Here is a 25,565-nt window from a genome sequence, read left to right on the forward strand (position 1 = left end):
TTTCACGAATTTTACATAGAAATTGGACTTTTTCTGTGTAAAAGAAAAGGCGGCATTTGTTCATATTTTCACATATATGCCCGTGCCCAGCTCCCGATAAGGGAATTCATACATCCCTAAGCTTTCTAAGATCGCTCCAAGGCCCAGTTTTGCTTCAGATAGCCAGTTTCGGCCTCGTCACAGCCGACAACACTTTTTCCTCCTATTTGCACCATTTTTTAAAGTTTAATGCTATTTTTTATTGGCCAAGCGCCGATTGCACCCAAAGGCCACGGAGGACCTTAGCAGCAGTTATCTTTGGATTAAAAGGCAGAAGGGGGTGATGTGACAGTTTAAAGAGTATCAGCGGTGAGAAAAGGCCTATATTCAGTGCCAAAGTGTATCAGGATGCGGCAAAGAGTATCAGTCCAGTTTTTCAAAGCAGATGAAAGCAAAGCAAGCCCAACAAAGTCAACAGAGCATCATTCAGCCATTAAGGCTCACCAACACTTCTTTTGTTGCTTTAAAGCCACCTAAAGGCATAGATGAAGGCTTTCAAGGCAGAGTTATTGCAGAGACATTGTTCCCAATCATATTTTTGGAGCAGCGCTGATTCCTTAAATGCATAGTTATCACAGAGAGGACAGCACGTGGCTCAAGGTACTCTTTCAGTCCATTTTTGAAGCTGCAGGACCCTGTGCAGCCCTAAAGAGCCATTTTGATGAGGTTGCTGCCTTATGTGCAGTTGTTTTAGATATTTTATTGCATTTATTTCCAGCACAACTTAGCATTAGAAGTAGTTATTGCACAGATCTCTTTTGAATCTATTTTGATAGATATTTTGAGATATTTTCTCCCTTGACACATGTTCAAGGGATGTTTGTAAATATTTTCTATTTAAACCACCCTCTGCACTGTTTTAAGGGTTGGTTGGTCGATAACTTCCTCTAGACTTGCATTGTATTTTCTGAGAGTCTCTATAATCAAAGATCGCTGGAATGTTTGGGAGATGAACTGGCTGTTGTGTTTTAATGATTGAAGAGTGACTATGGAATCCTAACGCTTCTACATAGCCCAATAAGTGTTTCTTATCTCTGTTTACAGTTTATATGTGTTTATGCCATCATTGTTTCACTATCTAAATAGCAGAAAGAAGGAATAGTTCAGACCTCACTTAGTTGTATTCTGTTCTCAATTTCTGTGATTTATCTATGTTTTCCTCTGAATTAGTCCTGAATATGAATACAGATTTGCTCATATTTACGCTAGTTCCTTCATATATGAATGTTGTTTAGGAATCCTTGACTGCTCCTATATCGATGTTCATTCACCTTCCCTCTGTTAGCATAATGAGAGCTACTTAGTTACCTTTCATTCACTGACCTTCATTCCATCCTTATTCCAGCTTGATATTGTTTTATGTGTAGCCATCCTGCTCTGTATTTCTCTTGTGACCAAGAAAACGCAACAACAAGCCTAATCCACGACTCCATGCCCAATGGTTTGAATTTCTCACACTATGCATCCCAACTCTGTTTGAAAGAATCCTCCATCCCACCAAAATCAAAACAAAACCCAAGAAAATCATAACTAGCCTAAAATCAACCCAAAACAAAGCTAAATTATAAAGAGAGAGCCCTCTCTGATTGCAGGTAGGCTAGGACCTATAGTCCAAAGATTGGTTTGTGGTTACCTCGGCCATATCCTTTAAGGAGCTTTAAGGAAAACCTGAGTGATAACAGTGGGGAGGCAAATAGCAGAAAGCCTTCAACACCTTGAAAGAAAAAATTAGTACAACACTAGTACTAGCATTGCCAGATCTTCAAAGACCATTTGAGATTGAAATAGATGCTAGTGACTATGCCATGGGAGCAGTGTTGATGCAACATGGTAAACCCATATATTATCATTCTGAGACATTTAATTATGCAGTAGTTAATTATCCCACATATGATAAAGAATTTTATGCATTATTACAGAGTGTGAAAAAGTGGAAACATTACCTAACGGGCAAAGAAATAGTTATACATACTGATCATCAAACACTTCAATATTTTCACTCACAAATTAAATTGCAGCAATCAAGACACTATAGGTGGATGGGTTTTCTACAGCAGTTTCATTTTGTCATTAGGTATAAGAAATGCATACACAATAAGGTTACAGATATGTTATCAAGACCAGTCATAAATGAATCTACTATACTTAAGCATAACTCAGTATTGCATGAAAGCTACATTGAACAATATGCTCAAGATGTAGATTTTAAAGATGTATATACAACTTTAAGTCATGAAAACAAGTAGAATAATTGGATTATCAAGTTAAGGACCAACTCTTATATCATTTGGGAAAGTTATGCATTCCTCAAACTGAAAGAGTTAACATAATCTAAGAAGCACATACTTCTCTAATATCAGGTCATTTTGGTGTAAGTAAAACAGTTGCACAGCTGCAAAGGTTCTGTTATTGGCCAAGAATGCATGAAACAATTTCTAGATATATTAAAGGGTGTACCATGTGTGCTAAAAGCAAGCCCAGCAATAGAAAACTAGGCTTGTACACTCCACTTCCAATTCCTTCTCATCCTTGGGAAAGTGTTTCCATGGACTTTGTTGGGGGATTGCCAAAATCTAGAAAAGGTCATGATTATTTATATGTTATTGTGGACAGGTTCAAAAAATGTGTATTTTAATACCTTGTAACAAGAAGATTACAGTTGAACAAACAACAAAGTTGTTCTTTGAGCATGTATGGGTTCATTTTGGGTTACCCACTTCTATTGTATCTGATCAAGATTCCCGATTTGTTGGGAAGTTTTGGTCAAGTCCATGGGAGTTAATGGACACTAGACTAAAGAAGAGCGCAACCTTTCATCCAAAAATAGATGGACAAACAGAGGTGGTCAACAGGATAGTGATCCAGTTGCTCAGAGGCTATTGCAGCAAGCATCCCAAGCTAACATTTATGTTATGTGCAACATGCTTACAACCGTGCTAAACACTCTTCTACATAGATATCTCATTTTGAGACTTGTTTTGGTTTAACACCAAGGTCTCCCTTGAATTTTGTTTTTAGTAAAGACATAGTAGTTGACGGACATAGTGACATGGACAAAGAAACCAAGTTCATTGAACAGATCCAAGAAATTCACCAAGCAATGCAAGAACAGTCTTTTGTTGACGCGTTTCGAACCAACCAGTGTGGTTCATCGTCAGGACAAGATGAAGAACTGATCTGGCTTAGCTTGATTAAATAGAGCGTGCAGAGACTCCAACGGCTATATTGCCAACGACTAATTTTGCCGAAGAGTTTCTGAACAATGTTATGGATCACAGAAGTCTAAAAATCCCTTAATGCAAGAACAGCTGGAAAGAATCCAAGCCAAGTACAAGGCAAGGCATGATAGGCATCGAATTGAGCATAGCTTCCAAGTTGGCGATCAAGCGTGGCTGTACATTAGCAAAGAGAGAATGCAAGGTGAAGGGAAGAAGCTGAAGCCAATAAGGTATTGGCCTTTCAACATACTTGAGAAAATTGGTGAGAATGCTTTTCACCTTGATTTTCAAACTTACATGCACATCTATTCAGTTGTTAATGTAGAGAACTTGAGACTATTTGAACCTTCATTGATTGAAGATCCCGAAGAGCAAAGTTAGTTGCCTTCTATTGATGATTTGTTGCTTGAATATCTCAATGAGTTGCAGGAAGATACAGTTCTGGACAGGAAGGTGAGAACTACGCGGAGAGGGGATATTGAGTACCTAAGAATCGGACTCAAGGGTTCAAAACCAAGCAGTGCAAGATGGATAGAGATTGGACAAATGAGGAAGTTGTATCCTCACTTCATTGATGCTTAAAAAGCAACTTTTGGTGGTCCAATTTTTTATTTTTTTTTTAGTAGGAAGGCGTGATCCAAATGGATCCTAAAAAATTCTAAGTCTTCATATATTTAAAAACTATTGCAAGGGGAAAACCTTTAAAAAAGGCTGCTAACACTATTGGGCCTGAAAAACATTGAAAAACAGAGCTATCGAGGACTTAAAAGTACTTTGCACGAGAGCCATCGGATCTGGCAGATCAACAGTCTAGATCTGATCGGCATATCGCAATCGGTGATGGCAGGTAGAGTCTATCAGAGGCGGCTATATGGGAAGCGCGATTAAATGAGAGCCATTGATCTATGAACGCAGATCAATGGTTCAGATTCAATTATGCTATTGCATCGCTGATATATATATATATATATATATATATATATATATATATATATATATCTATATATAGATATATATATATATATATATATATATATATATATATATATATATATATATATATATATATATATATATATATATATATATATATATATATATATATATATATATATATATATATATATATATATATATATATATATATACATATATATACATACATACATATATATACACATATATATGGACTTAACTATGGCCCGAAGGATCGGCGATATGCGATTGCAATATCGCAATATCACATTGGAGCAACACAAAGGAGTGGGGGCGATGTATGTGACTGCGATAGCCAGACCTGATGTGATTATAAATGAAAACACATATATTTTGAGTTTCGGAAAACAGGGTTTTCCTTTGTATTTCGCGTCTTCGTTAAATAAACGAAATACAAAGGACAAAGCGTCGATGCGATCAAAATGGACCCGACAGGATTATGGATGATAGTTGATAATATTTCATGTCCAGTAAAAGGGTTTTTTCAATGTAAATCGCATTTTTGTTAAATAAATGAAAAACAAAAGAAATGCAAATAAAGTGATGAAACCGGACCTGAAAGGGTTTATACATGCAGGTGTATATGTTTTGAGATCCGAAACCAGCGGGATTTCAGGTGGGCCGTAGGCGGTAAGTGGTTTTGGCTAGGCTTCACCCGAGCCCATACACTGGCTGCCACGTGTCCAGGCGCCGGAGAGAGAAAAGCACCCTTTTCGGGCGGTTAACCCCCATACGCATGGGCCACCCGAAATGAACCTCAACCATTGGATCTAGATCTCTCAGATCAATGGTGAAGATGTGATAAGCGATATAAAGGTGGACCCGATAGGAGTTATAAGGAAAAATTTATAGTGTTTCAAATCCGATAAACGACAGATTGGCAGATTTTCACAGTTTTACATGTATTTCTCTGTGTAAACAGAGAATGACCATTTTTGGGATTTCAAAGGCATTGATGGTCCATTCCATTATAGAACAGGTGGCCACCATCCCTAAAGGCATTTAGAAATGATTGCTAACGCTCAGAAGGGGATTTGAGCGAATAGAGGCTGGGAGCCAGAAAGCCTGAGAAGGGGAAACAAATAAACAATGTTGATTGGCTTTAAAGCCATAGAAGATAGAAGGCAGAGGCAAGAAGTGTTGAGACAGAGAGAAAATAGAGACAAAGAGTTGGTGAGGAGAGTCTGTGTACTCAGAAAGACTTGGGGGATCCAAGTCAAGCCCTCTTATTTTGTATTTATTGAGTGAGACTCAAATTGAGCTCACTTTTGTAAAACTCTATTTTCGAAGACATAATAGAGAGGTCACCACTGAAGGCTGGACCAAGAGACATAGCCCAGGAGTGTTGGGTGAACTCCTTGATTAAACTTTCTGTGTTATATGTGTTTTCTATTATGTTTCTTTAACTACTTCATTATCTATGTTATTCACAATCTTATCGATCCATTGCACTAAGTAATATAGGCAAATCCATGCACATGAGTTTGTAATACCTTAATAATTGTCTAAGATCTTCAGTATCAGATTAATCCTCCATCTTCTTGAGTTCCACATCCATCAAAGAGCTCACTACAACAAAACCAGCGATTTGCGCCAGATTTAGCGCCAGATTTTAGTGCATTTTTTTTGTAATTGTGATGAGCAACCTGGCGCTAAATCTGGATCTATTGTACAATTTTTAAAGCGTCCTTTTTTGCACCTCATTTTGCATCCTTTTTCACGCTAGATTTTGCATCATTTTTTACACCAAACTCTGCATCATTTTTTGCGTCAAATTTTGAACCAAGATTTATATCTTATTTTATGACAGGTTTTTCTTCTAGTTTTGTGTCATTTTTTGCATCTATTTTTCATTCTCTTTTGCTTCCTATTTTGTGTCATTCTTTGCTTCCATTTTTGCACCATCATTTGCATCAAGTTTACACTGTATTTTGAATCCAATTTAACGTCTTTTTATGCATCCATTTTGTGTCAGTTTTTGCATCTAGTCTTACACCAGGTTTTGTATCTAGTCTTACACTAGTTTTTGCTTCTATTTTTGCACCAGCTTTGGTGCCTATCTTTGCACCATGTGTTGAATTTGATTTAGCACCAAATTTTGCATCCATTTTTGTGCCCATTTTTGCATCTTTTTTTGGACCATTTTTTACATCCACATTTACGTTTGATTTGTCTCCATTTTTCCCATCTCATTTTGCACCATATTTTGCGTCATTTGTTTCATCCAATTTTGCATCATTTTTAACACCATCTCTTGCATCTAATGTTACATCATTTTGAGCATCCAAATTTGCATCTTATGTTGAGTCATGTGTTGTGTCCACCTTTGCATCTTATTTTGTGTCTAATGGTACATTCAATTTAGAGCCATTTTTTACGTCTACTTTTGTATTTGTTTTTGCACCAAGTTTTGCATCCAATTTTAAGCTATTTTATGCCCCTTTTTGCACCATTTTTTTGTGTCTACTTGTGTCGAATGTTGCACCATTATTTACACCGACTTTTTCATCCAATTTTTCATTTTTTTGGTGTCTAGTTTTACATCGTTTTCACCATCCAAATTTGCATCTTTTTTTGCCTCATTTTGTGTCCACATTTGCATATAATTTTGTGTCTGAGTTCGAGCCTAAATTTGCATGTGATTAGGAATCATTTTTTACATCCAATATGGCATCCTTGGTTTCACCTTTTTTCAGCCCCATTTTGCATCTTGTTTTATGTCTTTTCTTACATCTTTTTTTTTTCCTTTTTTGCACCCAAGTTTGCATCCCAAATTTACACCATTATTTGCATCATCATTTGGCATATTAATTTGTAACGTTTTTTGCTTCTTTTTAACGCTCAACTTTGCATCTTATTTTACATCTAGTTGTTGTCTTTTTTTGCATCTAATTTGGTGCCCATTTATGTGTCCTTGTTTTTGCCCAATTTGATATCCTTTTGTATGCCATGTTTTGTTCCCTTCGTTGTGTCAACTATTGCACAATTTTTCACTTCTAATTTAAAACACTTTGTATGTCAATTGTTTGCATTTTTGTATTAATTCCTAGTTTAACATCCAATTTTACTTTCAATTTTGCATCCATGGTTACATCCGCATTTGACTTATTATATAGAGTATATTTTTCTTTACATATATGACCCCCTTTATAGATTCATAGTGAAATATATGATAGTTTCTAAATATCATTAAAGCAGATATCACAATTCAAAATCATTTGTAAAGAAATTTAAGAGAAATTGACAACATCCATCCAAAAAAATAACAATGTGTCATTAACAATTTTCAAAACATGTATAAAATAGCAACATAATACTAATAAAATCAGTATTATTTTTAATCAAAACAAGTAAAATTCAAATATGATTAACAAATCAAAATATTTCATGAATATCGTTATTCTACGATAAATTAACAACATACATAAATCAAACTCATCGTATGATTACAAAATCAAAATGTCTCATTGATATAGGGTAAATTCACAACACCCATCTAAACATAGCAATGTCATTCTACACAATAATTTCTTCATAAAAAACAATGCATGTGCATGCATAGCTACCACCACCAAGATCATCCTCATGATCATATTGACCATCCTCATTACTCTGATCCACATCATCACCGACACCGCAACTATCATCATCATCTCCTCCTTCACCACCATCATCCTCATCCTCATCCTCATCATCTCCTGATATATGTTGAACATAATTTGGATCATCGTCTTGGCAATCATTACCTATAGCATTCTGACAAAAAAAATCAATATTACATGTTAGTATTAATTACATAACACAACACATGTTTTTGTTATACAATGTTAACCATAAAATGAGGTAATATATAATATCTAATAGTACTAAAAAATAAAATGAAAATATGGTTTAAAAGTATATTGGAAATCCCACTAAGATTACATACCATAGAGTCCATCCAAACAACAAATTCAACCCATCTCTTTTTCTGCAGCACCTCCTTTTCCAAATGATTTGGAGGCCTTCCATATTTTAGTTCCTATCAATCAGTAAATAGGGAGAAATTAGATAACAATGACTTTCTTCTAGTACAAAATTTATTAAAAAAATATCACATGTTTAATATACTTACAAAGGTTGTTATCAGTGCTTTTAAACCTTTCTAGCCACTACGATAAGTGACTTTTGTCTTGGTTAACCTCGCCTTGGATGCCTTGTCCTTAAACATAAACCAATTCAATTTATTTTCACACAAATACATGTCTAAGATACTTATAAGTATTAATACATTCTAAATAATGTTTAATGAAAAATTCAATACCTGAATGCTCTCATTGCAGGCTTTTCTTTGTGCATCCAACTTCTCATATGATTTTACAAGTTCTTTCCATACTTTAAAATGTATGTCAATAGGTCTTTGTTTCAGTCTTTGATCTTGAGGAATTTTTTTTATTTTTCTTGTTTGGTTAAAAATGTTGGTTAAAAAAAACCGAACAAGTAATTCACATCAATGGCATGGGGACTCTATGGATATGTGTAAAAAAATGGCTATAAAGAAAACATCCAAAAAACATATGAGCTCTCCCTTTGATGGTCACTTGGGGCATATGGCTGGAAAGGAACAACTCCATTTTCGAAAATGAAGGACAATCCTTTCTCAAAGTCCTTCCTAATATTTGCTCCAAATGTCTTAAAATGAAAAACAAAATTCAAACGTCATCCTTAAACATCTCCCTTAAATATAGCGTTGGACCATAAATTCTTCACTTTTATTGTTATCGGCTCTGGAATGATTTTTCTATATGCAATTATATAATGAAATATGTGTGCACTAATGAAAAAACATCGAGTTTCATTTTTCATAATCACAAACAATGAAAAAAGAATCACACGTAACTAGCATCATTTTGGAAATTTTATATTTATTAAAAATCTTTAACATGTTTTCCTCCCATATCTCATAAAAAGGTGTGAAATTTTTTATATACTCTCCAATAAGCACTACAACAAAACCAGCGATTTGGAGGTTTTACACTAAGTTTTTCAACATCGAGCTTACTAGGGCTTGCACCACCTGGGTTATTAGTAAGAATCTCATGAGGTTTGCATAGCCATGATTATTAGAATCAAAATAGTAGGATTTGCACTAAAAAATAGTTCATAGAGCTTTCCTGCTGGGGAGAAAATCACAAGTTCAACTTCTGCAGTGCAGAGAACCGAGAGCTCGTAAGATTTCTTCAGCAATCCACCTACGTTTGGAAAATGTAGCCTGCCTGCTGGCGATGTTCTCAATCCTCTTCCTCTGCATCTTTCCCCTCACTATTCTCGTATGTCCTCTTTCATTTTTCCCTCCAAACAAACCCTCTCAAATTGAGAAAGCAGAACAACTCACTCGATGAGAATCTGAATCCAATTATCGCTTCTAACAATAACCCAATACGATACCAGAAGTGATTACACAAAACCTCATTGACTCTTCATTTGTTTGGAAAAGAGCCAAGCATATACTTCTGACGAGGGTTTCCGTCTCAAGTCTGGCTCGCAGGACGCCGCTTAGTCAATTGCGAGAACCATGAGAACCATGCCCAGGCAGACTAGTGTGACATTGTGGATGAGAACCAAAACTAGACTCCTATAACCTCCTTTTTCATCCTTTAAATTGCAAAGTTAACTGACTATTCTAATAATCGTTCTTGAGCACCTGAAGATGTGCACCCTAAATAATAAGAATAATACCCTGTAACATATGAATAGTCCATCCTGTGCATGTAGGATATGCACATGAGGTCCAATAAAATCACTAACCAGAATACCAGGTGTTATTAAAGCCTCTACAGGTTGATATATATGAATGTTACAGTGTGCAGGAGTATGATTCAATTCCATACGAAAATACAAAACATCTGATAGGATTTCCTTATACCTCATAGGCAAACAACCATTGTCCCTTCTATAGATGAGCAGAATAAGTGTTTGGTTCTCTACACTAAATAAAGACAAAGTATAGTAATTATTGCTGACAAAATAGGATTTAAATCGCGGTTCAATTGCTTGACATTCAGCTGGTCACAGAATTGTAGAGTGCATAATCATAAGTGATGTTGCGAGCCTCATTGCTCAAAGTCTAAGGGTCTTGCGAGCCATAATCATAGCCATGTATGGCATATCTTGTGATTATGGCATTTTATGAGGTCAATTCGCGTGAAGACATTTCAGTTTATAATAAATTTTGAACCTCAACAGAGTTTTGGCAAGACCTGGCTGAGCTAGGACATCAACAACACAACTGATATGAATGACATAATCTAGCCTCAAGAGGGAGCCTCTTTTGTTTCATCACTCTAACAATCTATGAAGTGGTGGAAAGCATAACAACTTCCCCTTGAATATGACACCTAAACTGAGTACAAATCCTAAATGATGCAGCCCTTGGTGCATGTCTCTCAAAGTATCGAAATTTCAAATGTTGAAAGCTCTTGTGCCCATTTGATATGCATTCGATTGCAGTTCCCCTGAAGAAAGAATCTTATAAAGGTGAGGCCATGGCCAATATGTTAGCCATATCCATTGGAGTTGCCATTGCTTGACAACTTTAGTGTGATCAGTCCCACCATGATTCACATGGGCTTCTACTCAACACTGGCTGTTGCTATTGTAAGAGTCTTCAAGCTCGTTGAACCCATAGTATTGATAAGTGTATTCTTTGGGTCTCTGGTTTTCAAATTCTTCCTATGTTTTCCTCTCAGTATCATTATTTCAAATGCTGAAAGCTCTAATTCCCATTGCTGTGTATTTGATTGTGGTTTCCCTGAAGAAAGAAGCTTATAAAGGTGAGCCTGAGGCCAATATGTTGGCCATATCCATTGGAGTTACTATTTCAGCTTATGGGGAGGCCAAGCTGAATGCATGGGAGGTGATTCTCCAGTTAAGTGCAGTTGCAAGTGAGACTACCCAATTGGTTCTCATACAAATTCCACGAACATCAAAATGGATTAAGTTGAATCCCATCACATCTTTGTTGCTCCTTGTTGCCTTGTTTTTCTCAGCACCCCCTGGGCCTTAGTAGAATACCCATTTCTGATAATCAGGGTCTCTTCCTTTGATTTGGATTACATGACATTTCTGCTTGTGCCTTGGCTCTTAATCTTGCAGTATTTCTTCTGATAGGAAAGACTTCAGCCTTGACTATGAATGTTGCTGGTCTTGTCAAGGACTGGCTGCTCATAACATAATCTTTGTCTGTAATAAATGAAAAGGTTACAATCATAAACTTGAGTGGGTGTGGACTGGATTTTCTGGCTGTCTGTTACTATAATCATTTGAAACTTCAAGCTCTCAAGTCCAATGAAAACCAACCAAAGTACCTCAGCAGTGTAGCTGATGCCAATGATGAAGGAGAAGGTTTGATAATGACGAGTGGGAAATTCTCAATCAGAGATTCTGAACCAGTAGAGAAAAATCAAACTCAAGCTTCAGGATTAGGTATTTAGATCATTAATATTGTCTTGTGCTAGAGATTACTGTTCTTGGATTGGCTCCTCTATGCCCAGATCTATTTGCAGGGAACAGGCCAATCATTCACAGTGAAGAAGATAATGACAAGATTAGTGTATAACGATGGACAGGATGGTGCCATGGTGCCAACCTAAATCTCAAGTAAGGAGACATCTGTTCATCAATTTGTCAAGAAGCATGGCCTACAATTCAATTGCTCTAAGCCTATCACTTCTTCCACCTGTAAAATAAATTGTTTCCTGTTTGTTTAGTTTGACAAAAGCAACATTGAAGAAGAACGTATTTTCACTTGCACTAGGATTTGTAATTTTGTATATAATTGGACTTAAGAAAAGGATTGTTAAACATGTAAATCATAGATTGTGGAGGAGCTCTTTATGTCCAACCTTTATACCATGCAACCACAACCACTAGACATCTCATCTATCAAATCATAGACTAGGCAACCCATCAAAGGGAACAACAAAGTGAAGAGGAACCAACGACACATTTGATCAGCCACAAAAACAAATTTCCAAATATGAGAAGGTATCTATGATGCAGGAAACATGGCCCGCCCCTGCATACCAGCTGCGTTTTCATATCGAGTCACTGAAACACAACTAAAATGCTCTTGAAACACATTTCAATTCATATGAAATGTATTTTCACATGGGAAACGCATTTCAATTCATATGAAACATATTTCACATGGGAAATGCATTTCAACATCTGTACAACGTGTTTCTAAATGAAATTTGTTTGATTTTGCCTTGATTTAAATGTTGGGAACAACATTTTTTTGTTTTAATAACTAATTAGAGGATAATTATGAATTCATGAGACTTTTAGAAACTTCATACACTAGAAATATTTATTTAAGACTGGGTTTCACTCTCAATTTGCGTTAAAATGATGGCAATTAATGGTAATGTTAAAGTCTTAAAGTAAAACCTTTACTTAAATTTTTAACGTTACCATTCATTGTCTTGAGATGTTTAAAAGTGGTTCCCATCTCCTCTAACTTCATATCGAGAAAGTAGAACTTCATATCCCATTCAAAATTCAACAGAGTTAACATTTTTCGAGATTTCAGGATTGGAAATTAATCAAAAGCACCAAGTGCTTTATGTACCTCAATGTTAGTGATATTGCTTATTTGAATCCTCTATCATTGCCTTAGCAAAACTGTACCCTTCCCTCAAACAAAAAATCAATGATTGGGCACACTAAGCTTTTCATACCATATTTTAAAGTTTGGATTACGTAGTTTCATCATGTTAAAATCGGCAACTAGGGCCAAACTCCACATGGGTCATCTTATTTATGACAACTGATATTTTTCTTGGATTCCTCTCTCCGAGAGGTGTAGGAGTGATCTAAAGATCATCCGATTCTGACATGTACAAATCAAGTTATGAATTTACTTTGATTATGGACAAATTGTCAAGGTCGGCTAACAAACTTATGTAGGCTCAGAAGCCCAACAGTCACGTCTATTCATCCTCAACGTTTGCTATAAATACATGATGCCTTAGCCTCATTTGGATACACTCATCTTCACACTTCTCTCTCTCTCTCTCCTCGTTCATTGGGTACGGATTTCTAGGCATCTCTCTCTCCACACGTCTGAAATTTCAGGAAAGCAAAATTTCAAGAGGCCGAAATTTCAAGAGACCGAATTTCTGGACAGTTTGACCAAGCATTGACCAACATGAGTTGACCTCCTTTGACTACGTTTTGTGGGGGCTATCTCTATTTGGGCAAGCCACATTTCTAGGCACAGAAATTGAGGCCAAACATTGACTTTGACCAACGTTGACTGCAGCTAGGGCTAACCACAGGTTGGTTGTTTGACCAAATTTGACTGCGCTGATTTTGGGTTCTTTTGAGGGTTGATTCATCTTGTTGTTTGGAGGCCGAAGTTGACTGAAGTTGACCAATTTATGAGGGTCAAATCTGCCCTGTTGACCAGCAATGACTTTTCTGGTTAGGTATCTTTTGCCGCTGTCATTAATTATCAGATCTGTAAATTGTAATATCTCTCTCTCTCTCTACTGAATTATTGAAGAATATAAGAAGAATTGATCAAGAGTTTCCCCACATTGGGGTTAAGTGATGGTGGAATATTGCTTGTCATTTATGTTTGTCATGTAAATGTTCTTGCTCATTTATTCATAATGATTTCTTTCCACATTTCAATATATATATATATATATATATATATATATATATATATATATATATATATATATATATATATATATATATATATATATATAAGTGTGGAAAATAGTAGTGAGTAAGGTCTTCTTTGAATTGTGACTTAGTCAAAGAGACCACAAGCAATCCTATCTTTGATGTGCACGAGTTCCTAAAAGTTAGGTCAAGTTCCTAAAAATTAGGATGAGTTCATAAAACAGTTTAACTCATGCGTATAGTTGGAGGCTCAATTGTTTGTCTGCTAGTGCGAATTATATTTGGAAAAGGACAAGCAAGTGAGCTTCAGTATCTAAATTGAGGCAGGATGAGTTACATGACTCAGTTAGACTCGGTTAACTAGTCAATCACAAGACCGAGATTCAAAAATAAACTTGCTAGATATACCTTATGTGAATTGCTTGTAAGAAGGACAAAGGCACAGAATTGAATCATTGTTTTGTGAGCACAAGGTTGTGAGACAAGACAATAGAGAGCACGAGTTTTGTGTGTGAGCTAGCAGAGCTAGGAAGAGTGTGAAGGAGAGGCCTATACGCAGAGTTTTGGCACAGAAAATCCTTGTTGGTGTACGCAGGAATTAGGAGTAATTCCTAGAAGATAGGGCCACTATTGTGCTAGGAAATAAGAGGCTTCCAACGAAAGGAAATAGGGGCAAGCCAGCGCAAAGATTTAGGAGCTAAGGACAGGGTTTTTGCAAGCAGGTTTCAGTTAAGTGTCAATAGAAAGAACAGTGTTGTTCTCTAAGGAAACAATTTGCCTTGTATTAATTCTATTTGCTCAACTTTCTCAATAAAATTCTATAGCTAGCAGAGGGTTTTCCTAGTACGGTTCCCTACAAAAATTCTGTCTTGGTGTTACAAATTAGTTTCAAAATTGTTTACAACAGCAGTTGCAAGATTTTTAAGGAAATTCTACATGGTATCGAAGCAAGGAACAGAATAAATACCAACACAAGTTGATTGGCACATCCTAGTGCAACATCATAAGGAGAATCTCCCTGAAATAGTCATAGCCCAAAGGAGCCTAGCAAAGTGGAGAAGAGGATTGGTTTTGGTTCGTTTTTCTTGTAACTAATTAGGCCAAGTTAGGAAGGAGCAAGTAGCTTGCAAGAGGAGCATTTTGGGTAGTATTTTTGTGCATTATTTGTGGTGCAAACAACTTGCAAAACAGACCAAGTTTTTTATGTGTTGTTACAGGAGAGATTAAGCCCTAGTTTAGGGCTGGTCTATGTTCTTAAGGAGCTGGAACAAAAATATATAAGAGGACAAGAGCTAACGCATAGAAGAGGAACCTCTGGAGAAATGTTTGCAAAGTTTTGAGGCAACAAACTATGGGTTGACGTAGGTGCAAGATGCCCTAATCAGAGGGTCGAAAACTTCAGGTAATTGCACAGGGGTGTGACGTAGAGAAGCAGAAGAAGTCTCTATTGGTTAAGGTATGTTGAATGTTATTCTCAAGTTGATGTTCTACTAAGTGGATGAGGTCCCATTGGACAATTGTGTGGGCAGCTTAAGTGTAGAGGTTGGAGGGTTGTTAGAAGTTGCCCTATTGTGCCCTAAGTACAGCCTCTTGTGAAGGACTACTAAGCTATTAGTGGGCAGGTGTTGGAGAGCTCTCTGGGAAAGCAGGACGACGTACCAAGGTTTGAGAGCAGATAACTATTTAGAGGGAGCATCAAACTTCGTTTCATGGAAAGGGAGGATCATGATAGTTTCGAAGGATAATGGGGTGGGAGAATTTGTGAAGCAGGCTATACCACCACTACAAGATCCCCAACAGTTGACCCGACATACTAAGAATGATATCAAGGCAAGGACGATTATTCTATAAGGGGTCAGAGATCATATATTTCCTCATATCCATGAGAAGAAGACAGCTTATGAGATGTTCAAAACTATTTTAGATCTATATCAGAGTACCAGCGATACCAAGAAGCTTGCTCTTAAGGAGAAGCTAAGGAGTATCTAGGTGAACAAGGATGAGTCCATTGTCACGTATTTGTCAAAATTCACTCATGAGTATACCAGAGCATGACCTTGTGAGTTTTTCTCTTCTACGACTTCACAAGTCTTGGTATGGGTTCCAGGATGTTGTCAATGACAGAGATAATTTTCCTAGTTGGGAAATGCTATTGACTGACTACGTTCAGGAAGATATCCGAAGAAGGACCAAAAATGGTAGATTGATGAAGACAGAGGACAAGGAGAACTTTTCCATAACAAGCAAGAGTAGCAAGACCAAGGGCACGGAGGGCCAAGGAGTGGTCGAGTCTAGTCAAAAGGGCAAGTAAAAGGATCTAAGAAAGGTCAAGTGCTTCCATTGCCATGAGTTTGGACACTATGCCACTAAGTGTCCTAAGCGAAAGAACGAGTCCAGTGAGGATCATGTAGCTACATCAGCAAAGCTAGATGCATTTTTTGCCTAGTTCGAGAAATATTTATCATTGATTGCTTGCATGCCAAGCTCAGCAGACAACAGTGTATGGTATATTGATTCGATAGCATCCTTCCACATGACATCCTTCCACATGACCAAAAAAAAAGAAAAATTTTAGACACCTGAAGGAGAAGGACGTGTAGTTTTAAATCGAGAGGAATTGGTACTCTCAGTTTTCAGAGGGAGTCAAGTAATCCCCTCCATCTCAGAGATGTTTTTTATGTTCCAATATTAAAGCAGAATCTTGTTTGGATAACTACCCTTGAGGACAAGGATTATGATGTCATTTTCAGCAAAGGTAAGGCTTACCTCCAGCACTTAGCTTTTGGATGTAAGAAGCAGATAGGTGTGAGGATGAAAAATCACTACAAGTTCTAGGTAGAGACAAGTGCAACCTTGAGCAGCAAGGCAAGGAGAGCTCAGAGTAGAGAATTGATGGTTGAGGAGACCAAAACCCAAAGGGAGTCCTTAGAGCAAGAGCAGATTAGAGTACCTGAGAAGAAGCTACTCAAGATGGAGCCTCAGCCAATATCTCAGTTTAAGTCTAAGGAGTCCTTAGAGCAAGAGCAGATTAGAGTACCTGAGAAGAAGCTACTCAAGATTAAGCCTCAGCCAGTATCTCAATTTGAGTATAAGCTAGTTGGCAGTTGGGCCAACCAACAAGATGATGAGGAGCATAGCCGAAGGCAAGTCGAGGCAGCGACTCAAGCAATGACTCCCAGCATAGGGAGAGTTTGAGCCAAGTGGGCAAAGGATTTGTTTAAGGGAGATCAAGGGAGAGTTGGATCTTCCAATATCACCTTCAACCAAAAGAAGCAGCCACAAAGGTACACAGGGTGCATGGCCCTTATGACTGAAGTGATAGACTCGGAGAGCATGGTGGGAAAGAAAAGGTCTTATCAGGTTCCGCAAAAGAAGGCAAAGTCTTCTAGTTCAGTGGAAGAAGCTGCAACAACAGAGAACGTGGTAGTATTGGAGATAGATCCAAGTGGACGAGGTTCTTCCAAAAGCACCTTTCTCGCTAAGAGGGAATGTTGAAAATAGAAGCGAGTAAGGTCTTCTTTGACTTGTTCCTTAGTCAAAGAGACCACAAGCACTCATGTCTTTAGCATGCATGAGTTCCTAAAAGTTAGGACGAGTTCCTAAAAATTAGGTCGAGTTCATGAAGCAGTTTAACTCATGTGTATAGTTGGAGGCTCAGTTGTTTGTCTCCTAGTGCGAGTTATCTTTGGCAAAGGACAAGCAAGTGAGCTTCAGTTTCTAAATTGAGGCAAGACGAATTACATGAGTTAGTTAGACTCAGTTAACTAGTCAATCACAAGACCGAGTTCAAAAAATAAACTTGCCAAATTTAGTTGATGTGAATTGCTTATAAGGAGGACGAAGGCACAAAAATGGATCACTATTTTGTGAGCACAACATTGTGTTGAGAATATAGTACCAAGGAAGTGTTTCCTAGGAATTTATCCTTTTGGCCTAGGAATACACATTAATATCCTTTTCTCTAAGTGACATTATGTGTTTATTAATGTCAAGGAGCTAAAGAAGCTTTTATGAGTTGTGTACCTTGTAATTCTAATTTATTAAAGTCACATGGGTTATTAAAGTGACTTTGTGTAAAGTACTAAGTCCACTTTATGTTAATAAGGTAACATTTATATTTTAAAACTCACTTTATGAGCGACAAAGTGACCATGGTACTAAAACATTAAAAGGTTAAGTGAGGGGTCATCATGAGAAAGGGGTCTAATGGGAGCTTGATCTCAACTATAGATCTCATTAGCTGGGATTTAATCTCAGCCCTTGATCTTTAGCCTTTAGGGTTAGGTTTCCCTCTCAAAATAAAAACAGAAGTTAAAGGAAATGAATGATTCTTCATTATTCTTCTCAAAGGAAAGAGGAGGGTGTAGGGAAGCTTGAGAGGAGATCGAGACAGCTATAGGAGGAGGCTGTGTTCCAAGGTGAACTCAAATCAGAGCAGAACGCAACCATGTTGTGGAGCTTGCATTTGGAGGCAACAAGGAAGAGCTCCTTCATTCAATCCTCTTGAGAACTATTGAGGAGAGGAAAGGAGATAGGAGGAAGAGAATTTTTGTGAAGAAATTCTACAGCAAGAACTAGGAACAAGACCACAGTTAATCAAATCCCTAGAAGGCTGAGTTAAAGCTAAAAAGGGAGCACGAAATTTTGGAAGACTGTCATAGCCAGTGGTTGCACACAGGTCAAAGGCTTATTAGGAGTCAAGTTTGGTTACTCCTCACCGTAGGCAAGTGTTTTAGCAGCATATTTCTCTGCCAGCGTATTTATGTGCGACACAGTGAGATTCTTGGGCCAAGACCAGCAAAAATCTCAAGCCTGGTTTTAGTGGTATATCAATGATATTTAGAGAGCTGTTTTGGAGTGTATTTGCTCAAATTCCAGGGAGTTTAAACGCTGATAAAAAAACCTGTGCATATTTGCTGTGATGAACCCGAGTTTCAAGGAACTTGTGACTGTCAGTGTGGCTTGAATTCCTAAGAAGAAGGAGCATTTCAGAGGACTGTAATTTCAACATGAACATTTGTTGAAGACAGTTCAAAACTCAATTTGAGAATGGGATTTCAGTGATGCTTCGTCAAAGAAACAAAATAAAATCCTCCTAGAAGAACTGGTTTTCCCCGCTGCGGGGTTTTTCTAGGATCATGTTGATAAAAAATAGTGTAAAATTCATGTGTGTGCTTGCCTTATTTTTTCTCTTATCAGCTGAAAGTGAAATGTAGAGTACCTCTATGTTGTTTCAAGTTAAATGCAGAAAATGATAAAATGATGTGTATATCAGTCATATGCTATTGATGGGTTTTGGGCATTAAACCTTGCAAGAATTTGAAACTAGGTGGGCTGCAGCATGAGCAGACATTAATTTTTTACAGGTTGTGATACCAAACAATAGAGTGAGAGTTTTGTGTGTGAGCTGGCAGAGCTAGGAAAAGCGTGAAGGAGAGGCCTCTGCACAGATTTTTGGCAGAGAAAATCCATGCTAGTGTGCGCTAGAAATCAGGAGTAATTCCTAGAAGATAGGGCCACTATTGCACTAGAAAATAGAGGCTTCCAACACAAGAAAACAGGGGCAAGCCAGCACAAGGATTTAGGAGCTAAGGACAGGGTTGTTGCAAGCAGTTTTCAGCTAAGTGTCAGCAGAAAGAACAACCTTGTTCTGTAGTGAAACAGTTTTCCTTGTAATTAATTTTATTTGCTCAACTTTGTCAATAAAAATCTACAGCTAGCAGAGGGTTTTCCATGTATGGTTCCATAGAAAAATCCTGTGTTATTGTATTGTATGAATGTGTTTTTAACTCTTTTTTATTCCGCTGCAAAAGAGTAGAGAAACTCTGTGTCTTGGTGTCACAAATTAGTTTCAGAATTGTTCATTACAGCAGTTGCAGAATTTTCAAAGAAATTCTACAAAAAGGTGCTAATGGTTCCCTATAACGCTAAATCTGGGCACATTGCTCCATCATGATAAGAGGAAGCTGGTTCAAAAGAAAAAAGTCTGGAAGTAAGGTTTCCCTCAGGTGCAAAATCATATTATAGCAAAGCAAGAGGTTACAAAATAAGAAAACTCAACCAAGTGAGACTATCAGATAAAGCATGAAAGGAAACTGTTTGAGGAAACTGATCGGCCCGATGTTCTTGCGCAATTTTAATTTTCTCTGTTTTGTTTTGCTTCCACCAAGTAAATACATGTAAGTGAGCGTTTATGATATCACAATATAGCCAGCATTGTTTCTCATATTCTACTCAGAAGCACCTTACAATCCTAGTTTCAGGATATGTGCATTAATTTAAAAATAAAATCAAAAAAATCCTTTGCAAACGACAAAAGCATTACCTCTTTGAAGAAGTGTCTAAAGAACAAATTAAACATAACTGCAATTCATCAAACGCAACTTTGTCTTGAAAAATGTGTCTTCGGGTATAGATTATCTTGTCTAGAATTACCATTAATTGTTGTCGACCAGAGAAATATCTGCCTCCGATCCATTCATCTGCACCTCAAGATAGATATTTTGATTGCAATGTTGTTGTTTATAGCCCTTTGGAGGAAACTTTGGAATTTTGTGAAGTAAAGACAAATATGATAATGTGCATTGTTTTATTTGGTCAAATGAACCTATCTCCGTTAGATACGAAACATTATACATTTTGAATGTTATATTGGAAAAGTATAACATGTTATTTCTATTCTATGCTTGCTGATATAAGAGCAATAAGCCCTCATAATCCTGACTCAAAAGAACAGAGAAAACAAAAATTTGTGAAAAGACTGAAATACCATGCCACAAATGCACCACTGTGATTGCCAAGAAATGCATCCAGATCTCTCTTTGCCTGATCCTGTTGCTTTCCATGATAGACAAGTACAGCAACATACTCCTGCAAGTGGAAATTCAATCCCATTTATCAGTTCATCAAGCTTCATCCCCACTATTCCGATGGAAAGACAAAAAGCATGACTGGATGAAGGAAAGTGTATTTAATTTAAAATAGAAAGGGAGCTTATATTGCTTGTGTATATGATCAACGCTCGCTGAAAGAATGACAAACCCTCAATTCTAAACCCTAAGATAAACCTAAAGCTCCCGTGGTTTGAATTCAGAACTTGTTGTTTCCGGAATTCCCTGTTTTTCCGATTATAGAACATTGCGAAGGAGTTCAACAGTATTGAGAGCAGAAAAGACAAAGCAAACTTGATGATTCAGTATGTGTTCATATCTCAGGAAGTTCCATAAAGGTACTATCAATATTCGGGTAAATTTTCTCTGGTGTTCAGAATTTCATGCAATATCTTGCGAAGAATCCAAAATATAACGAATTCGCCATCAAAGCGCATCAAATCCCACCAAAAATACACAGAAAAGCAAAACCCTAATTAATTGATAAAACAAACCATAGCCCGCTAAATGCATCTACCATAGAGTTTCTTCAGCACCCCATTGAAATGACAAATCTGATCATCATCAACAGGCGAACAAAACATCGAGAACCCAATAAAAACAGATTTTACTAAAAAGGAGAAAAATTAGAAGTAAATAACTGCCCAAATGCATCTTCCTTATAGTCAAGGTCCCATTTATGTGCACAAGAAAAGGGCCACGGAAGAGGCCATGAAAACAACTTTCAACTGAGAAAACAAAATCATGAAATAGCCATGGATTAAGAAATTTACATGTCAAGAAGGACATCCTCCTCTTCTTCGCCCATGGTGACAGTAACCTCCTCAAGCTTAACAATGGGTGCAACCTGAGCTCCAGTGTCCTCTTCCTTTCCGGCATCATCCTCGTTCTCTCTCAAATCGTCATCTACTGCCCGTGTAAGAACAGGATCCTCCTGAGTTCCAGCCATCCCAATACCAGATAGTGCACAGAGGGAGGGCTCGAATGAAATCAATGGATCCAAAATATGCCAGAAACTCGCCCAATATCAGACACGAATGCGAAACCCCGAGGATTTTGGACAAAGGATTTAACTGTGCAAAAATGCTTTGAAGGCAAAGGGCAAAGAGTTCGACGGAGAGAAAACACTCTATATAAGGGCTTTTGAGGTCGATGGAGAGAAAACACTCTATATAAGGGTTTTTGAGGTCGATGGAGAGAAAACACTCTATATAAGGGTTTTGAAGAGGGAAGGTCGGTAGCTGTTAAAGATTGAGAGTAAAAGTAGCATCGTTAAAGATAATATAATAAATTATTACAGGGATGGTTGGGGGGTTTCAAAGGGAGAGAAGGCCATGGAATAACCCCTAAATCATCTCCAACATGAGAGGCCTATTTCATTCATGTTGTCATGTTGGGACCAGAGGTTGTTGTGCGTTTTTTGTTTTCGCAATTTTGAACTTTTTCCTCGGTGATATATTATTGTGTTTATTGTAATAATAATGGGATGGGGTTGAGGGGTTTGTAAATGAGATAAATATGGAAAAGTAATTAGAAATATTTGTTTTAAATTATTATAATAAGTATTGTTGTGGTTGATCCATGATAAGTTGTAGGGTAGTTGGTTTGTATGGGGTTTAGTTGTTACGAGGTCTTAAGTTCAAATTTCATGGGGAGGGGTTGAGAATGGAAGTCATTTTGGGGGCATCAAAACTATTCTAAGGGGCATCTTCCACTGAGCTTTACACAATCCTCGATGTTGAGGATGAAAATAATATGAATATGCCAAGCTCACTCTACAGCCTAGTATGGTTACAACCATGTTTGTCCATCATTCCAAGGGGCATCTTCCACTGAGCTTTACACAATCCTCAATGTTGAGGATGAAAATAATATTAATATGCCAAGCTCACTCTACAGCCTAGTATGGTTACAACGATGTTTGTCCATCATCAAAGTTGAAATTTTGCTAGTGTCGGCCAAAATAATTAAAAAAATAATAATAATAATAAAAAAAAAAAAATACAAAACATTTAAATAATGTTTGCTCATAAAAAATAATTGCCAATGAAGAAATTGGATCCCTCTCCGCTCATATTATATCTATATTTAATATGGGTCTATGCTAGTGGATAACACAAAAATCACAAAGTGAAGAAGAGTTTAATTTCAAGTCAAAGTAAAACTTTGGGACTAGCGCAATTCATCTAACTTCTATTGAAATGCGGTATTTATACATGTAATGTGATCTATATATATATATATATATATATATATAGTGTAATTGCTATTATGTTGTTAAATGGTTGTTTAATTAATGTTGGTTATTCGATGGCAAGATGGTTTTGTAACTCTTAATGATGTAATTGTTCATCTTCTTGGTCGTAGTGTGCCATGTTGTTGACATACAAATATTGTAATGGAGCCAAAAAATAATGACAGTAAAGCATAGCAGGAAGTTATAAGTTTATCCTCCTGGAAAAGCAAAATTGTGGAGTTAAAGAACCACTTCTAGGAAATCAATTTCCATCACATCCATAGGGAGCTAAATACAACTGTAGATTCTCTCTAAAAAAGAATTATTTATCTGGAGACAGGTTACATATATTATGATGAATTAGTTGGCAACCCAGTTCAAAGTTCTCATTCGATGCCCATATACTAATATGGATCAGCTTGAAGTCAAATTTTCAATTAGTTATCAACTAGCTTACTATAAATTTCAAGTGAGTCTACATTCAGCTTTCAATTAGCCTCAAATACAATGTCTTTCTTTTTATCTTGACAGGGGCCTCTTCATGGTTGTATAATACACTTTCGGGAATTTTTTGTTACAGGCTAATGTCATTTTTAGTCACTGTCTTTGTTTTTCTCATAGTAGGGCCCTCTTCGTGGTTGTATAATACACTTTCTACAATTTTTGGTTGCATGCTATTGTCATTTCTAGTCAGTCTTATAATTTGCAGAAGAAAAAAAATTGTAAAACCCTGGTTTTACGACAACTTCTTTTTCTCTTCTTCTGGGTCGTGATGCCTTGTCTTCTGGAAACCCATTGTAATGACAGAAGTTACAATCTTTTTGTCAATATTTGTGCTTTTTTTCTTCCTCGTGAATAACAAAAGGGTCCTTTTTTTCTATAGTAATAAGAAGAAGAAGAATAAGAAGAAAGATATTGTAATGGTTATGTCATGGTTGGCATTCCTAAATATAAGCAGATATAGGATAAGCATGCATGCATATTAGAACTTGGTGCGCATGGATGGAACTCAATGTGCCAAATGATGTAGATGTTTCACAAGCATGGGGTGTGACATTTCAACCCTAGTTATCAATAGTGATGAGAGGCCACCAAGGACAATACCCCTTAGACCCTATGATAAGTGTTGCACATTTTGGTGTTAGGAGTGGAAGGGTAAGCTTGGTTCGAGGAGGTTGGTTATGGGATGTTTTTTGGTGCACATGAGGTTGTGCATCAACTACCATGGCTACACTTGAATTAGTGGGTCTTTACAAAAATAAAGTGGGAGAGTTAAGTTTTGTGAACAAAAGTAGCCTATGGGTGATATTTGCATTGATCACTTGTGTTAGGAACCTTTTTAGGCAAGTTAACTAATACTTGGAAGGTGTGAACCATGTAATCGAAATAATTCAATAGTGTCCTCCTTCCTTCAAATGAAGCAACAAAGCCAAGAACGTGACTATCAAATAAATATTAGCCCCCTATTGAGCCCTTGTAGCACATTTACAAATTTCTCAGACATTGATGTCATGGTGTTTCACACTAAGTATATCTAAGATTACATGTGATGGTATATGCCTCATTTTAGTACTAACAACTTCATTAGTTTTATTCTTATATATTACATACTTTTTTTATTTGTGGTTGTTATGTATGTGATGTTTATAATAATTACAAAACTAACTATGTGAAAGCATCTCTAACATAAATTTTCATTTGGCACTAATAATATTTTCTTTACAACCCCCTTCCTTCATTGGCGGTGGGAAGGAAGCTGATCCTTCCTTCCCCCCACACCCCCCTTCCTTCCTTTGGAAAGAGAGGTAAGAGCAAGAGTTGGAAAGATGCTGGAAATAATGCCTACCTTTGGTAGTTGTGTTGTCGTATCGAGAGAAAGAAAGTCAGTTACCTGTCATCCTCCCTTCGGTAGATGAATGCCTACCTTTGGTAGGAGAGAAAGAAAGTCGGTTACCTATGCTTCGCTTCGGTTGCCGTATCGAGAGAAAGAAAGTCGGTTACCTATGCTTTGCTTCGGTTCGGTAGGAGAGAAAGTCGGTATGAGTACTTTGGGTGTTGTTGGTTGTTCTTTTTTTTCGAACAACTGTTACTTGTTTGAAGAAAGAAGTCTATCTTACTCTGAAAGAGGTAAGGGGCGGCACTGCAGGAGAACGGAACACTCTCCGGAGGAGCCATCAAAGGTACGAGTTCAAGAAAAAAGATAAGCGGTAAGCGATCATAGGGCGAGGATAGCGGAAGGCACGCTTGAGGGCCGTCCAGGCGAGGGTGGGGTACGGGTAGGGAGAGGGGGGAAAGGACAGGGGAATAAGAGAAAGGAGAAAAGGAAAAAGAATAAGAGAGAGGAAATAAGGGAAAGGAGAAAGCAGTCGACATTAAATTCAACAACTAAAAAGAGGCTCTTTGAGCCATGGCTAGCTCTCAGAGAATTTCATTCTCTTCGAGCTCTATACATATTATACTCGTCTAGACATATGATACTCGCATCTCTACGTTTCACTTCTTTACTCTCTT

The 25,565-nt window shown here is 37.2% G+C and overlaps 1 protein-coding gene across 1 annotated transcript; it reads right to left on the reverse strand.

Annotated features, from left to right (window-relative positions):
• Positions 1-7,767: 7,767 nt before the first annotated feature.
• Positions 7,768-21,919, reverse strand: LOC149176976 (ran-binding protein 1 homolog c-like). Its single transcript, XM_089423249.1, has 5 exons — positions 21,592-21,919; positions 20,698-20,798; positions 8,368-8,454; positions 8,182-8,274; positions 7,768-8,009 (listed from the first exon to the last, which is right to left on the reverse strand). The coding sequence occupies exons 1-3, from the start codon at positions 21,765-21,767 to the stop codon at positions 8,405-8,407; spliced, it is 327 nt and encodes a 108-aa protein (XP_089279375.1). The 5' UTR covers positions 21,768-21,919; the 3' UTR covers positions 7,768-8,009; positions 8,182-8,274; positions 8,368-8,404.
• Positions 21,920-25,565: the final 3,646 nt, after the last annotated feature.

The sequence above is a fragment of the Pinus tabuliformis genome, chromosome 4_1, assembly GCF_031772625.1.
Source record: "Pinus tabuliformis cultivar Carrire ecotype Pingquan chromosome 4_1, CPIR1, whole genome shotgun sequence".
In the NCBI taxonomy this organism is placed as follows: Eukaryota; Viridiplantae; Streptophyta; class Pinopsida; order Pinales; family Pinaceae; genus Pinus; species Pinus tabuliformis.